General features: G+C 36.4%; 1 protein-coding gene across 10 annotated transcripts in view; it reads right to left on the reverse strand.

Annotated features, from left to right (window-relative positions):
- TRAK1 (trafficking kinesin protein 1) overlaps positions 1-15,923 on the reverse strand; it is a 133,574-nt gene that overhangs the window by 32,635 nt on the left and 85,016 nt on the right. For all 10 annotated transcript variants that reach the window (XM_023505135.2, XM_023505133.2, XM_023505134.2 and 7 more), the window contains 8 exons: positions 15,799-15,915; positions 14,850-14,950; positions 13,174-13,282; positions 10,129-10,207; positions 8,686-8,816; positions 5,982-6,056; positions 5,126-5,263; positions 1,074-1,150 (listed from right to left, as the gene is read on the reverse strand). In XM_023505135.2, coding sequence (XP_023360903.1) covers positions 1,074-1,150; positions 5,126-5,263; positions 5,982-6,056; positions 8,686-8,816; positions 10,129-10,207; positions 13,174-13,282; positions 14,850-14,950; positions 15,799-15,915 — 827 coding nt within the window. The remainder of the gene's footprint in view (positions 1-1,073; positions 1,151-5,125; positions 5,264-5,981; positions 6,057-8,685; positions 8,817-10,128; positions 10,208-13,173; positions 13,283-14,849; positions 14,951-15,798; positions 15,916-15,923) is intronic.

Here is a 15,923-nt window from a genome sequence, read left to right on the forward strand (position 1 = left end):
TTCTAATCAACCCTTTAAATACATGCCTTTTAGGCTGAGCAGCTTTTCAAGTGGCTCAGATGCTTTAAATGAGCAATTTGTCAAAAGGCAGGAACCATGCCAAACAAGGACAGGTATTTCCAAGTGAAGAATTATTCATTTTTCAATTTGTTTTAAAGCAGAAAAAAAAAGCACTTGTATTAAAATGACTTTAACAAGCATATGAGAGAAAGCCTGGGCATTCATGTGTATCTGTTTATCCACCCTCTGTAAAAGCTTTCCCTTTCCAATAACAACAGCCATGGAAGATAGATTCTTCATGTAAATGTAGAACTTTAGAATCATTTCACATATGTTACATTCAATGGAGCCTTATGATGACTCCACAACAGAGGCCATAGATACAAGTTACTACCATATTCGTTTTCTAAGATAGGAAAATGAGGTTCAGATATGTTAAGGGACTTGGCCAAGATCACAGAGTTAGGAAAGTTGTTCTGGATATTTTAGTGCACAAGGAGAAAGAAAAGTTCTTCACTTTTTTGGGTTTGTCATGGATCCCCCTTTCGCAAATTATTAAAAGCTGTGAATCCCTTTCTCCTTTTTGGAAGAATATTTTTAAATCCTCATAATAAAAGGATCAGAAAGGAAACAAAATATATAGAAATAATTATCAAAATAAAAAAAGAAATTTGTGGAACCCAAAGTAAGAACTATGAGGAGATCTTGATGAATATCACATCAGTGTTTATAACTCCAGTTATAAAAATAAAGGGGAAAAAGAATATTCCAGCCAGTTTTCATAGAGAAATCTAATAAAGTCAAGGGAAGTCAATTCTAGTCACATCCTTTAAATAACTCCCCCTTCTTTTCTTTCTTTTAAAATATTAAGAAATATTAGAAAACTTTGCTTTCCATTTTTCAGGTAGGCTGAATTCAGTATCCTCACCAAGGGATTAGTATTCCCGACTGCCCTTAATCTGGGAGGGAAGCACTGTTGTCAAGTATCTCCTGAGTTGTCTCTAGTCACTAGCAGCTAATGGTCAGTGAATCAGTCATGGTGGGCATTAGAAGGAAATCTGTTGGGCCATTACGTTATGTCAGGAGATTCAGGTTCTTCCATCTGTAGCTCCTTTCGCATTGATCCTTCTATCTCAGCAGCCAAGGAGTCCTAGGTAAAGCCAAAAGAAATTCAAGTGAGTGTTTTACATTTGAGACAATTCAGTAACTGGCAACTTAATAATCCTCTTCATGCCCCAGCAAAGAGGGAGGTAGCTAGGATACTGCTTGTGTGACTGATATAAATAGTACAATTTAGAAGGAACTCATATAAGAAACAAAAATTTTTTTTTTTTTTGTAGAGAAACAGGTAAGGGATTGGATCAAGGATTTCTTATATGTGGAGAGCTTTTGGTGAGCAGTGAAGTAACTTGTTCAGTGTCACAGACCCAACAGTCATCAAAGGCAAAGCTGGAACCTTGACTCAGAAGTGAGTCCTCTACCCACTGGATTCTCTGCCCATCTCTTAAACTTAAGAAACAAACAAAAAAAAATTAAGCAACTTCCTTCATATTTATAAAACAGATGGAAAGTATCTCCAAGATGTAATAGTCATAGATCAAGAGATATCCAAGTGAGTTTTTTTTATTTTGTTTTGAGACCAGGTATCTCCATCTCACCCAGTCTGGATGAGTAGCAGCCACTCACTGGGCCAATAACACTACACAGTGGCATGGATGTTTTGACCTGCTCCATTTCTCTTTAGTCAGCTAGTAGGGGCTGATCACACTGGTGTTGGACTTCATATGAACACCTGATTGGCTTTAGAGCCATTGCAGCTCAGAGCCCCCAAGAGAAATCCATCAGTTTCCCCTCCCCCAGAAGGCATTATTGAGCGGATATTACCTGGCAATATTGAGTTTTAAATGAAGCTTAAAGAACTTTAACCAGTCTTCTTACAATTTTAAAATTAAATTTTCATGGACTAGCAAACCTATTACAAAAATGACTGAGAATGGACATGGCAAATAGTGGAAGATGGAGTATGTCTGAAAAAATGTCAGTAAGGGATGCTAAAGATGTGAGTTTTTGTTTTAAACTTTTAACCTTCAAAAAAATCAGTTCATCAGGTCATATTAGACAACACTGCTCTTAGTTGGTTCTGATATAATTTTTCAAATAAGATAACATATATAAAGTGTTCAGCAAACCTTAAAATGGTACATAGCTGATATTACAAGTTCTGCCAAACCTCAAGAAAACCCAGAGTTTCCTGGCTAGTGGGCACTTACTCAGCCACTACAGAGAACAACCCATCCATAATCTCTGAGATGGGATTTACTCATGAGTTGCTGTAGCCAAAGAAAAATTTCCCCACTTATTGTAAGACTTTTCAGAGATCAATCTCTTCCCAAAGAGAACTACAAACCATTACTGGACCTGAATTGAAAGGCTTTCAAGGTTGATGAAACTCCTACCAATGCTGGTGCCCCAATGGCATAGCCTCTGAGAAGTCGGGGTCTCAGCATGTGAACAGGGCTTCTTATAGTATATGAAAAAGAGAAATCTAGGATAGCAATTCTTATGAAAAGTATTAGAGCAGCTAGCTTGACTGCTCAGAAACAAGACAAGCATGAGTGGCTCTGTCTCCCAAAACGAATTCTCCTTAGCCAAAGGTTTCTGCCAGAAAGCAGTAAAATAATTAGCCCAGGCTGTATTTTTATAACATTTAGCACTTGGCAAGTTCTTCCTCCTTCCAAAAGAGCTCACTGGTTTTATTTTAAAGAGCATGTTGTGACTTATAAACAAGAGAACTGGCTGCTAAAAGAGGATGTTGGAAATGACACAAAGCGCCATCTATTAATCAAATCTGCCGCGACTGTTCTCACAAGTATCTTTACCTTTTTGCCTTGATTAAAATGGATATTATACCTTGCACAACTCACATTGTCCAAAAATGAATTCAAATAAATTTCCCTTTCCAACCCTCTCTACCTCAGGCTCGCTGAAACTGCACTTTTTATAAGAAAGTCCTTCTAAAGGTTAATGCCTTCCCTCTGTTGATTATATCCAATTTATCTTGGATATATCTTGCTTATACATAGTTGTTTGCATGCTGTCTCCTCTGTTAAGACTATGAGCTGTCTTTTGCCTCTTTTTGCATCTCTGGCACTTAGCACAATACCTGACAAACAGTAGGCACTTAATATGTGCTGAATTGCTGACCTGACATACGTATGTCAAATTAGGCAAAAAACTGATTTCCAAGAAATAGCTATTACATGAGGCAGCTAAGTGGCACTATAGGGCATAGAGCACTGGGTCTGGAGTCAGGAAGCCTCATCTTCCCGAGATCAAATCTAACCTCATACACATAGCTGTGTGAACCTGAGCAAGTTGCTTAATGCTATTTGCCTCAATTTCCCCATCTGTAAAATGAACTGGAGAAGGAAATGGCAAACCATTCCATTATCTTTGCCAAGAAAACCCCAAATGGGATCATGAAGAGTCAGACATGACTGTCTCTCTATTCTGTTCCTGCCAGCCAATAGTTCTCTCCTATTTATGCTTTTAAGAGATTAACTCCTCCAATAAATATTTAATCCTCCAATAAATTATCAAACATCTTGAAGAAAAATACTTCTTTTCAGTCACATAAAGTAGTATAGACCCACAAATTTTAAATCCTGAAATAAATGAACCCAGAACTATAAGGCAGGAAGATGGAAAGAACTAATTTCAAAGTGCCAAATTATGAAGGCCATTTAGTCTAAATCACACCTGAACTGGACTTCTCTGGACAGGATCCCTGACAAGAACCCATCCAACCACTTCTTGAAGACTTCTAGTGAGGAGGAATTCATTACTTTCCTCAGGAGACCCATTCCACTTTTAGATTCTACTTGCAATTTTTTCTCCCCTGACATTAAGTCTAAACTTTTGAAACTTTCACTTAGTTCTGTCTTCCTGGGGGGAAATGTGACATATCTATTCCTGGTTCCACTTGGCAGCTTTTCAAATATGTGAAGAGAACTATCAAGTCCTCTCTTCTTCTGACTAAATAGCCTTTAGTTCCTTCAACCAAGTCTCATCCAGCATGAGCTCAGGACCCTTTGACTCAAAGCACAGATTAGACCCATGACTTCACTGGCACTGAGAACTCCCAGATGAGGACATACTTTCTATCAATGCAGGTTGCTACCTGTTCTCTAATTTATAATCTTAGAGAGGTGCCTAGAGCACAAGTTATTTAACTTGTCCCCAAGGTCAGACAGACAGTATATGGCAGAGGTGGAACACAGATGTCCTTGGCTTCAAGGCCAACAATACTGTCCACTAAGCCATGCTCTCTGTGTTCATCTCATACAAGAATAAAAAACAAAAACCAACAGTGGCTGTTTTTTTTCTTTCCCTAAATCCCTGACCCTGAATGACAACAGAAGCATTATTACTAGAACTGATAAATACCCAAACAAGTAGTAAGTATTTCCAGGCTACTGACAACACTTTTTTTAGGTACTCAAAGCACTTTTACCCTGTTAATGTCAAGCTAAGTAACCAAGAAGTGCTGCATCTGCAAGGGTTTTCCATTCCCTTTTAATTAAATCAGAAGTGGTACAGGGAGATGGGAACCCAAAGAAGAAACACAATAAACTTTCCTAGGCCAATTAACAAGGAACCCTCAGCTGTACCCAGATGTGACTCATCCACAGTAAACTTATCTCCTGCTTTCATAAACTTACTTCCCATTGGGTGGCAAAGTCCTGGGTTAAATCAAAAAAGGCTAAAGCTGAATTCAAGTTTCCTAAAGATCACAGATTCTATATATTCTGGTAATTGGGTTATTTTTTTTTTCTCCAGGGGAACAGAAAAAGGCTAAAGTTGAATTCAAGTTTCCTAAAGATCACAGAATTTCTTTTTCTCCAAGAGAAAAGATTTGAGAAATATTCTTCCTACAAGGACCTTTATAAACTCTTGCAGAGGTCATGTGGTTTCTATGCCATCTGAAGCTTGAGTCAATGTAAATTCTCTCTAATCATCAAAGAGATTTCTCTTACTTTCTTTAGGAAAAACCTGAAATGTAGTGGTGTTAAAAAAAAAAAAAAAGGCCTGCTATATGTTACAGTCCAGGTCAGATGCTGCTCACCATAGGAAAGAGGCCCAGGGAGTGATAACGTCGGGAGATGGTATTTGGCATGGATTTGTTGCGGAGATTTTTCAGCTCTTCCTGCGCCTCATGAAGCATTTCCATGCATTCTGCATACTTGTCCTCTAGCTCCCGCAGCTGGAAGAAATTCAGAAAGATCCCAGAAGATTGCTTCATCCTCTTGCAATAAACATTCCAAAAATGGATGTGCCAAAGCTACTGTTTCATTTCCTCAATAAAGAGCCCAGCATAATAAACCCATCAACAATATCCGCAGAACTGAGCCCAGTTACTTTAAAAATCTTCCTTTCCTGAAAAATCCTTTTATTTTTCAATTTATTTTCTCCTGGGACAATGGGAAAGATTATAAAAATATCACCTAAAAAATGTGACGCCAGCCATAAAAGGCCAAAATATCTTGAAAGGTTAGAATGACAGTTATTATGTTTGGGATTAACTGCCATCTAGGGGAGGAGGTGGGAGGAAAGAGGGGAAAAGTTGGAACAGAAGTTTTTGCAAGGGTCAGTGTTGAAAAATTACCCATGCATATGTTTTGTCAATAAAAAGCTGTAATAATAAATAACAAAGGAATGACAAGTTATTATAATTTTTAAATTTCCTTATTTTAGATTAATTTTAAGCCAAACTACTATAAATGAGGCTGGAATTGAAGGGTTCCTATGAAGTAATAGAGGCATTATATAGCTGGGCATAAAATCAAACCGAGGTCATAAATTACTTTCTGACCTGAAAGAAACTTCTAAAGAAGAGGTGATGACCAAAATGAACAGAAGGATTAAGATACAAAAAAGTAAACAAATTCCAATCCCAATTGACAGCAAGCTACTATCTGTACCTCAGCTGTAAGTTGTCTCTGGGCATCTTTAGCAGCCCCCAAATGTTGGACGAGCTCCTCATTTTCAACAGCACACTGAAACACAGTAAAGAAAATGTATTTTCTAAGTTAAGGTTCAGCTTCTATTAAATTATGAACTCCTTGATGACAGGCCCTGGTTTTGTATCCTTGGGTTTAATGTACAATGCTTGGTATGTTTTAAGAACCTGAAATGAAAAGCTTACTAGTTGACTGAATCTTCATTTTCCTCTCAGTTAATTTATTACAACTCTCTTCTCTAGGAAAAAAAAAAATCAATTATTAATGATTTTTCCCTAACATATGAAATTCAAAGAACCTCTTTTAATTCTGTGAAATAAACATTCATACCCCTCTAATCTCAAGACAGCCCAAAAGTGCTGTTCCTAGGTAGCATCAGAATATCAGAATATATCTATCAAAGGCACCAAGGGACTCACAAGAAACTCTATCTTGTTTTTGATACTTCAGATTCAGGTTCAATCAACTAATAAGCTTTATGTCCTTATGTACTTGACACTGCGTGATACAAAGATATATACACAGACATCTATGTACATATAAATATAAATATGTGTATATGTATGATATAAAACAGTCCCTGTTCTTGAGATCATAATCTATCAGAATACCATGTATGTCTTTTATAAAAATGTTCTTCAGTGAACCTGGAAAAATTAAATACTGATCTGGATAGAGCATAGGTAGAGACCTCAGTGTACCATTTATTTCTTGAGTTTATTTATTTCCTTTGAACCAACATCCTTTGTAAGATATCCTATCAACATTAAATATTGCAGATTAATAATAAAAAAGAATGGTGAAACCAAAATATCTTATCCTTTGGACAGCTTATACTTGCTGCAGTCATTCAAATGAATCATTATAAAATCTTCCTTAGAAGCCCAACCGGAAGGATCTTAGGTTCATTTCCCTAAAGATGGAAGGTCTTTAGAGTCTAGTCCAATTTCCTCATTTTACAAATGAAAGGTTTCAGTTTTCCCATGACCATATGTGTCAGAAGGCATGGAGAAGAATGGGACAAAACACAAAGATGACCATGTACTCCCAGAGGAAATTTGCCCATTAATGAGATCACAGAACCACCTGAGGACTCTAGGAAATTCTGTGGCTTAAGTGAAACATGAGATATTCTTGTTAGAAGAGACCTCTGTACTGTGCAAAGTAACAGCAACACTGAGCCATGATTAACTATGCTAGACTTAGCTCTGCTCAATCATACAGTGATCTAAGATAATTCCAAAAAGATTCGGGATAGAGAATGCCATCCACATCCAGAGAAAGAACTATGGAGTCTGAATACAGATGGAAACATGCTATTTTCACTTTTTTGTTATTTGTTGCTTTGGGGGTTTTTTTCCTTCCCTTTTGATCTGAATCTTCTTTCACAACATGACTAATGTGTTAATAAGTCTATTATGATTATATATATATATATATGAGCTAGATCAGGTTTCTTGCTGTCTTGACGGGGGAGAAGGAAAAGGGAAAAAAATTAGAATGATGAATACTGAAAACTATCTTTATATGTAATTGGAAAAAGTAAAAGAAAGAATAAGAAAAAGAAAAAGGAGGGAGAAGAATACAGAGAGGAGAAAGAGCAAGGAGAAGGAGAAAGAAAAGGAAGGAGGAGGAGGAGGAGAAAGAGGAAGAGGAGGACAAAAATGAGGAGGAGGAGAAAGAAGAGGAAGAGGAGGAGAAAGAGAAAGAGGAGGAAGAGAAAGAGGAGGAGGAAGAGGAAGAGGAAGAGGAAGAAGAAGACCTTTGATGATGTCTGTATCATAAGCCTAAATTTGTTTCTCCAAAGCCTCTATCTTTCTATCAAACATCTTTCACAAACAATGATTTGTTCCCTATCATGATGAGACAGAAGATGCATTCGTATCTCTAGTTAGTTAATATGACAATCTCTGTTCAGAATCCCAGGACAATGGAGGCAATATGGGCTGGGGAAAAGGACACTAAATGTGTGCTTTAAAAAAAAATTAAAATACAGCCAAATGCTGTACAATTATAATACCCAATCTGACTCAAGAAAAGCACCCCACTCCAGGCAGAAGATTTAGCATAAAAAGTATTGTATAAACTGCAAGAAATTGTCACTGTGTTGGTTATTTGTGCTCAACCACCTTCCTTATTTCTTGATTATAATGGAAGGCTTACTGAGTGGATATGGGGATATGGGGATATCTGGAAATGATTTCAACATAAACAGGAAAGTTATCAACAATCTTCCCCCTAGAGGACCTGGTTTTGAATCTTTGGCTCTACTTAAGAACTGGGCAATTTTGGAAAGTCACAGAAGGCTCTCTAAGAAGCACTCCAGTTCTAAATCTTAAGATTATTTATTTTTAGTGTTTTCTGCAGAGGCATCCCAAAAAGCTCAGAACCATTTTAAACTTTAGTCATTTTTTCCCCCCAAAGGTGTGGAGCACTATGGAAAGACCACTGGCCCCAGAGCTGAGATCCTACCTCTGATGCTCTGACCTTAACGGCCAAGTCCCTTAATCTCCTCTGTTTCCTCAATGCTAAAAATGAGAGAGTTGGATTAGAGGCCTCTGAGAACTCTTCCAACAAGGATTTTAAGAAGACAGCTGGGAAATACAAAACTAAAGAGCAATGACTGCCTTACAGCCTAGAAACAAATGGAACCCCAAGGTCTTACAGCCTTAGCCTTCTTCTGCAGATCGACTATTTGAGAGAGAAGATGGGTGATCTCTTCTTGTTGCCGGGATGCATCCTCAGTCTTCTTAGCTAACTCTTCTGAGATACTGGCGATCTGGACATTAGCATCCCCTAAGAGAGATCACACAAAGGCAATGATGAAAAGAGTTCAGAAGAGCAAAGTCTGCTGAATCTGCAATGTCTGTTGTTCAGTCGTTTTCAGTAATATTTCCCTTTTTGGGACCCCCAATTGGGGTTTTCTTGGCAGAGACTCTAGAGTAGTTCGCCATTTCCTTCTCCAGCTCATTTACAGATGGGAAACTGAGGCAAACAGTGTTAAGTGACAGACCTAGGATCATACAGTTAAGTGTATGAATCCAACTCATCATCATCATGAAACTTCAAGTCCATTCCTCCATCAACTATGGCATCTGGCCAATTCAGTCACCTTCATTTTCCACCATTATAATCTCTAATACACAATTACATAGAATTTCAAGATTTATAAGACTCTCAAGAGGCACCACATTCCTTAAAGGGAATTTTTAAAATTTACTTTAAAACCACAATATAATAAAGAGGAAAGAAAAAGAGAGAAAGAAAAGAAGAAAAAGAAAGAAGAGAAGAAGGCAAATTTACTAGCCATTTGACCCTGAGCAAATTATTTAACCTGTTTACCTCAGTTTCCTCAATAATAAAATGGGGAGGCTAAGCATACATTAACACTCAGGGTTGTTGTGAGAATCAAATGAGATATTTGTAAAGCACTCAGTACAGTACCTGCCAAAAGTAGATTCAAAGTAAGTACTATTGTCACTATCATCCTTATTATTATTATTACATCTAATTTCCTAGGAGTCTTTAAAATCTATATAAAAAGTCATGCTTTCAAGTCATTAAACATGGGCAGGACTTTTCACAGATTCTTTTAATACCTTGATGATCTGATCTACACATTCCGCTTATCCTCTTATCTAATCGGAGAAACTTGTGAAAATAAAAGTTGATGTAATATTTGTTTTTCAAGGGTAAAAGTTCTGACATTTTACAAACCAAATTGCTTGTAAGTACAGCTTTCACACATCTTTGCAGGCAGGTCTCTTTGCTTATCCTATTCATATTAAGTTTAACCATTCAAAGATTCCAGTAGATGATATTGTAAATTAAATTAAAAAAAAAGGGCAGTAAAACTGATCACCGAACATATTCACTCATTCACCTCTCACAAATTCTCCATAAATAACTATTAGAAATAAGGAAATTAATGGACTTCTTTTGTTATTATTTTTAAAAGATTATTTCCCAAAGCAATAAGCAAATTCCAATGTATTTGAGGAATGGAAGCAGAAGGCAACAAGAAGAAGCAAAGGGAAAATGTCTGGTTTAATGTATAAAGTTTGTCAGATGTCAAGGGGGAAGGAATAAGGCAGAAAAAAGGACATACTCAGCTCTTTGACACAATCATTAACAAGCTGTTGTTCCTTTTCCTCATAAGTGATTGTTTCGGTCTTCAGTTGGCAGGCCTGTACAAAATGGAATCACAAATTCCACGGTTATGACTTAGCTGCTCGCTGTTGTGCAGTTTGTCAAACACAGATGTACAAAACTACCAACGAGGGGCTCTTTGATGAAACCTCTGGCTACCATCTTTAGCAGCATATCTAAGAAAGGCTCCTCTACAACAGTTCCATAACCAGGATCCCTTTACATTAAAAAGCCAATAAAGTCTCTCTCTTCCCCTCCACCAAAGGTGAATGCATACTGAATGCAGAACAGATAATGAAACTGTACCACTAGGAGTCAACAAGTTAAATAAACTAGGGTGTAAGTTAAAATGGAGCTTTGAAAACACCCAATCCACCCTCCTTCACTTAGAGATAAGAAGTGAGGAGAGTGATAAACAATTTGGCCAAGGTCACATATCTACTAAACAGTAGCACTGCAATTTGAACATGGATGTCCTGATCCCAAATTCAATGCTCTTTTACAGTGTACCAATGATATGAAATAGATAACCTAGTTATACAGTCTCATCTCATTAAAATTTTTTTTATATAGTCTCATCTCATATTTACACATTTACTGAAATTAGATACAATTCATATCTGAATTCATAGGCAGGAGAAAAGTGTCTTAAAATATTTCTCCTTAAAGTCAGGGATCTACTTCCTTTTTGTCTTTGCCTTTAGGGAACCTAATGGTCCCTGACACAAAGTAGGTGTTAATGATTAATAGTTACTGAACGAAAATTCCTGGTGACATGATCAGCATGAAATCTGCACCAATTTCTAGCCATATCTTAATCATTAAAAGAATATTAAACACTGAACTTAAGTCTTTGGCCAGAAAATCTTTTCGACAATACTTTATTTTGTTATTGCTCTATACTTGTCATATTATGATATAGTATATACTAACATAGTTTAATAATGTTATATATTATGTGATATTATATTACAATATTATCACAGCAGTCTGTACTTGTTATATTATAAAATAGTACATATTAAAATAGTAAAATAATATACCTTATGTTATATTGGGCTATATTATATTACATTGTATAATGTATAATGTACATTAATTATAATGTAATATATAATGTACATTGTATAAAGTCTTAAACTTTTTACTCACAACCACTTTTTACCCGTGAAATTTTTACACAATCTCAGGTTGTGTAAGTATGCAAAATATGTATACAAATCAAACATTTAATGATAATAAATTATAATTTCATGATTCTCCACATTCAGTTACAAGACCCTATATGGGGTCACCACCCACAACTTGAGAAGCTTTGATATAACACATCATTATAGTGCTCTGTACCTATCATATTTTATTATTCATTGCTCTTCAAGTTGTATTATTGACTCATCAAGACTTTGTCTATCCTTTCCTCCCTTCTCCTGCTGCCACAACTTTTCAGCTTCCTTTTGTGGTCTTTTCTTATTAGCACAGGAGCTCTTTGAGAACAATCGTGGCCTATCTTTCTGCTTAAATTCATAGCATTTAGCAGACTAATCACTGAATAAATGCTTGTTGATCTGATTCATATGTTGTACTCTTTTGTGCTTATTTTTCTATTGGATTCTAAATTCCTTAAAGGCAGACACTAGAGGGCAGATTTTTTTTAAAAAAAAGATTCATTTTTGCATGTTTCTATGCCAAATATCTAAGAGATAATAAAAGAATGTAGAATTTGCCTTTCCTTCCACTAAGAAATGAATATGCTTTCTATCAGGCAATGAGGAAAATGATCTCGAGTTCATGACTTATGCTACAATCCAATGTGGTAATATTCCCTTGTAGAATTTCATGCAAATTGGTTCTAATTAACATTTCATGGGATTGTTTTTATATCTACATAATTATGTTTACATAGGTATGTATTAATTTCATATTTACAATGTACATAATTTTATATGGACTTCTTGTCTCCTCTGTTACGAGAAGGGATGAATTTCCTTCTTTGTACTTGTATCCAAAACGCCTATCTCACTAACTGGCACATGGTAATACTTAATAAATACTTCATCAACTGATTGCCCAGAAATGCATATTACATTTTCTCACATGGGGTCCATCTTCATGAGTTTCTGTGGCTGAAATAAAGCATCACTTGGTTGCAACTTTGTGGTGATGAATCTCTCTGAACTTACCTGGATGACCCTGACAAAGTGTCTCAACCTCTCAATCTCAGATTTCTCATCTATAAAATAGAGATAACAATACCTGCTTTTTCTGTCTCACAAGGTTTTTAAGTTTCAAAAGAGATAATGGATGGAGAATGTCTTAGACATTGTAAAATATCAAATAAATACAATCCAATCAGCATTTAGCAAACAGTTATTATGTGGGAAGCACACTTGTGAGAAGCAGCCTGCCATTGTAGATGGAAGAGTCATCTTCATACTCAAGTATGAAGTACAAAGCACCATATTAGACAATGGGGATATAAAGACAAAATTTAAAAAATAAAAATAAAAACAAAAACTGCCACAATCCATGTCATCAAGGAACCTACTTTCTACTGCTTGGGATGGAAGGCACACACAAGTGAATCTGAGATTGCATAACAACTCAAGGGAACAGCAAAAGCTTTCTGTAAGAGGTATCAGGGATTATTGGCAAGAATTCTCCTTGAACAAAAAAATTATTTGGATTCATCTATCCCTCAGCCACTACTTTCTGGTTGCCCAAGATTTACAAGAATTTGTGATTTACTAAAAGTTTTCAAGAACCTAGGGGCACCCTCACACTATAGGGAGTCTGAGGTTAATAACCAGAGAAATAAGAGATGACATTATTAATGACGAATTCAAGGTGACTATTACCCTTAGTCATGTTTAAATGACTTTCTGAGATCTGGTTTAGTAGCTACAACAAGATCACTGTTGGTATTAGTAAGGTATTTGCTCTCCCAAGATAAGGAAAGTAGAGCTACCACCCTTCTGAAAGGAGATAAGGAGAGAAAGGACTTCACCTCTGATCTAAGTACAACATTCTCTTCTTCAAGATCTTTTAGTTTCTTTTGAAGAGAATCCAAATGAAAATAGTTCTGGACGGAGGATGAAGATTCATTTCTCTTCAACCTGGTTTGGGGGAAATAAAAGAAATAATGTAATGTTACCATATAGTGATAATTAATGAATACAATGACTACAAAGAAGCATGGAAGACAATACAAACTGATTCAAAGTAAAGGAAGCAAAATCAGGAAAATAATATACATACTGAATATGAACATAAAACAATGAAGTTTCTTTATCAACCAACTATAGACTAAGCTTAAATCTGTCTTCAAATAATTAACAGAAAAAGATACCTCCTTCATCTTCCTTGACAAGCTGGGGAACTGAGGTATGCAATCATAAGATGTGAGGTTTTGGGTTTTTGGGGTTTTTAAATATTGGCTAATTTTGCTGAGCTGTTTTGTTATGGGAGATGGTTCTGTGAGTGGGGAGGTTGAGAGGATGTGATATAAGACAGTAGTGAAAATGTACTGGCAGATGAAATTATGACAAGTTATTTATGGGGGGAGGAGTATTAATCTGCTGTTCACCTACATTCTTTCGCATAATCTCAGCAAACAGCAAGGAGAGTTCTATTAATAGAAAGGGGAAGGGAACAAGTTTTTATTAAGCATCAACTATGTACCAGGCACTGTGCCTTTACAAATATTATCTAAAGAAATCTTCAGATATAAAAATAATGATCCCTTTACTCTTCATAAATCAATACAATCTTCACTTACAGGTTTGTAAGCCTCCATATTTAAGCCTCACTATTTCCCTCCTTCCTATAGTTGTAATTCAGCTGGGCTTCACTAATATAGTTAATGCCCTGAGACTCCCATAACCTGAAGCAAGCAATTCAGCAATTACCTAGAGTAATCAAGGGCTTGTCTGCCAAGAGATCAGGTGGACAGATTAAAACCCGGACTGTGGTCCTAAGGGGCAGTCAAGCCATCTCTAAGGTGCCTAACAACCCAGTGATTTCTAGGATCTAATTATTTAGCACCAGGTGCCATTCACTCATGGGCTAGGCTTGCTCAATTTTGCAGGATTACTCCACAGTGGAGAGGAAACAGTGAATTGTACATTGAAGAGCAGGCTTTGGTGTCCACAAGACACATATTAGCCATGTGACCATGAAGAAGTTTCCCCAAAGCAGAACATTCCCCAAAACTCTAAGTTAAGGAACAGGATCCTAGCTGCAGTGGTAGGAAGTTTATTCACTTAGAGTTCCCTATATTAATGAAATCATAGGTCCAGGACAAAAGTCCAAGTTCATATTTAACATTTTTACTAAAACATCCTATATCTCCAAAAAAAGAGAATCAACTACCTGCTGGATAGCTTTAATATCACATCCCCCAGCCCGATATTAAAGTAATCCAATCAAAGAATCATAAATAGATTTTTCAGAGATCATCTAATCTAGCCCTCTTATCTTACAGGTAAGGAAACTGAAATCCAGCAAGGTTTTGCAGGTACAAGATTTAAACTCGGGTTCTATGACTAGATTTTTATACCAAATGACCATCAATCCCTCAGCTTGAAATGTCTTTCACTAATATATTTGATTTTGTCCCATTTCCCTAAAAGTATCAAAGGCAAATTGTCAGTTTTGTGTTTCAGGATCAGAATGTCAACTTACGGGGTTGAGCAGACAGATTCAGGCTCACTCTCTTCAGCAGCACTGGTATAGAATTGAAGCAGTTCATCCTTCATAGACAATTCATGACGCAATTGAGACACCTGAAATAAAGAGAGGTATCACAGGTTTCATTCAGTTTGTAGGAGAGGTACTTTAAGGGCCAAATCCCATAGATGCTCACATTTTCCATGTTATCCTAAACTTCCCCAATAGTCATTTATTATTTGTCAAAATCAATAGTCCTACATATAATTGATCCAATACTTAATATGTGCCCTTCCCTATACTAAGCATTGGGGTATATAGAATAGAAACAGTCCCTGACTTAAAGGAACTTACATGAAAGAAGTAATAGTATAATTATAATTATCCCTTCCATATTGTATGGGATCAAGGGTATGGTTCTCTTACCATCAGGAAAATCTCTGTAAAATTATTTGGCCCTCCCTTCATACTGGAGAAAGAGTCTGAATAATTATAGTATTAAAAGATAAAATACATTGCTATTATACAATACTATGCATATTATTTCACCTGAGTTTATCTTTGCTTGTATTAATAAGATTGGAAGTAGGCATAAAAAGGCAATGGTAGATTTTGACATACAGCTAGGTCCTATTGAGTGGGAATAACTAATCTTTGAAGTGGCTGTATGTGTTTGAATTCATGGTATATGAAGTTGTAATCATGTAAAATATGGTCATTTCCAGCCCAACAGAAATATGGAAGGTAAATTCAATAACGTGGTCATGAGTTGAAAATATATCACTGACCAATCAATGCATAAACATTCATTAAGTGACTACTGTGTACTAGGTATTTGCCTAGGTGCTGTGAATATACATGCAAAGGTGAGAAAGTCTTTGCCCTCAAATAGCTTATAGTCTACCATAATATGATGATATCCAACCATATGGTCTGGAGATTTTCCCATTCTTGAGGACCTCACCTCTTCCCTGATATGATCTACTTGTTCCTCAAGCAGTTCATTCCTCTCGGTCAGAGTTTTGTTCTTCTTCAACAACGACTGGCCAATCCGAGCAGCTAATTCTAAATCCCGCTCTTTCTGTCAAG

The sequence above is a fragment of the Sarcophilus harrisii genome, chromosome 5, assembly GCF_902635505.1.
Source record: "Sarcophilus harrisii chromosome 5, mSarHar1.11, whole genome shotgun sequence".
Taxonomy (NCBI): domain Eukaryota; kingdom Metazoa; phylum Chordata; class Mammalia; order Dasyuromorphia; family Dasyuridae; genus Sarcophilus; species Sarcophilus harrisii.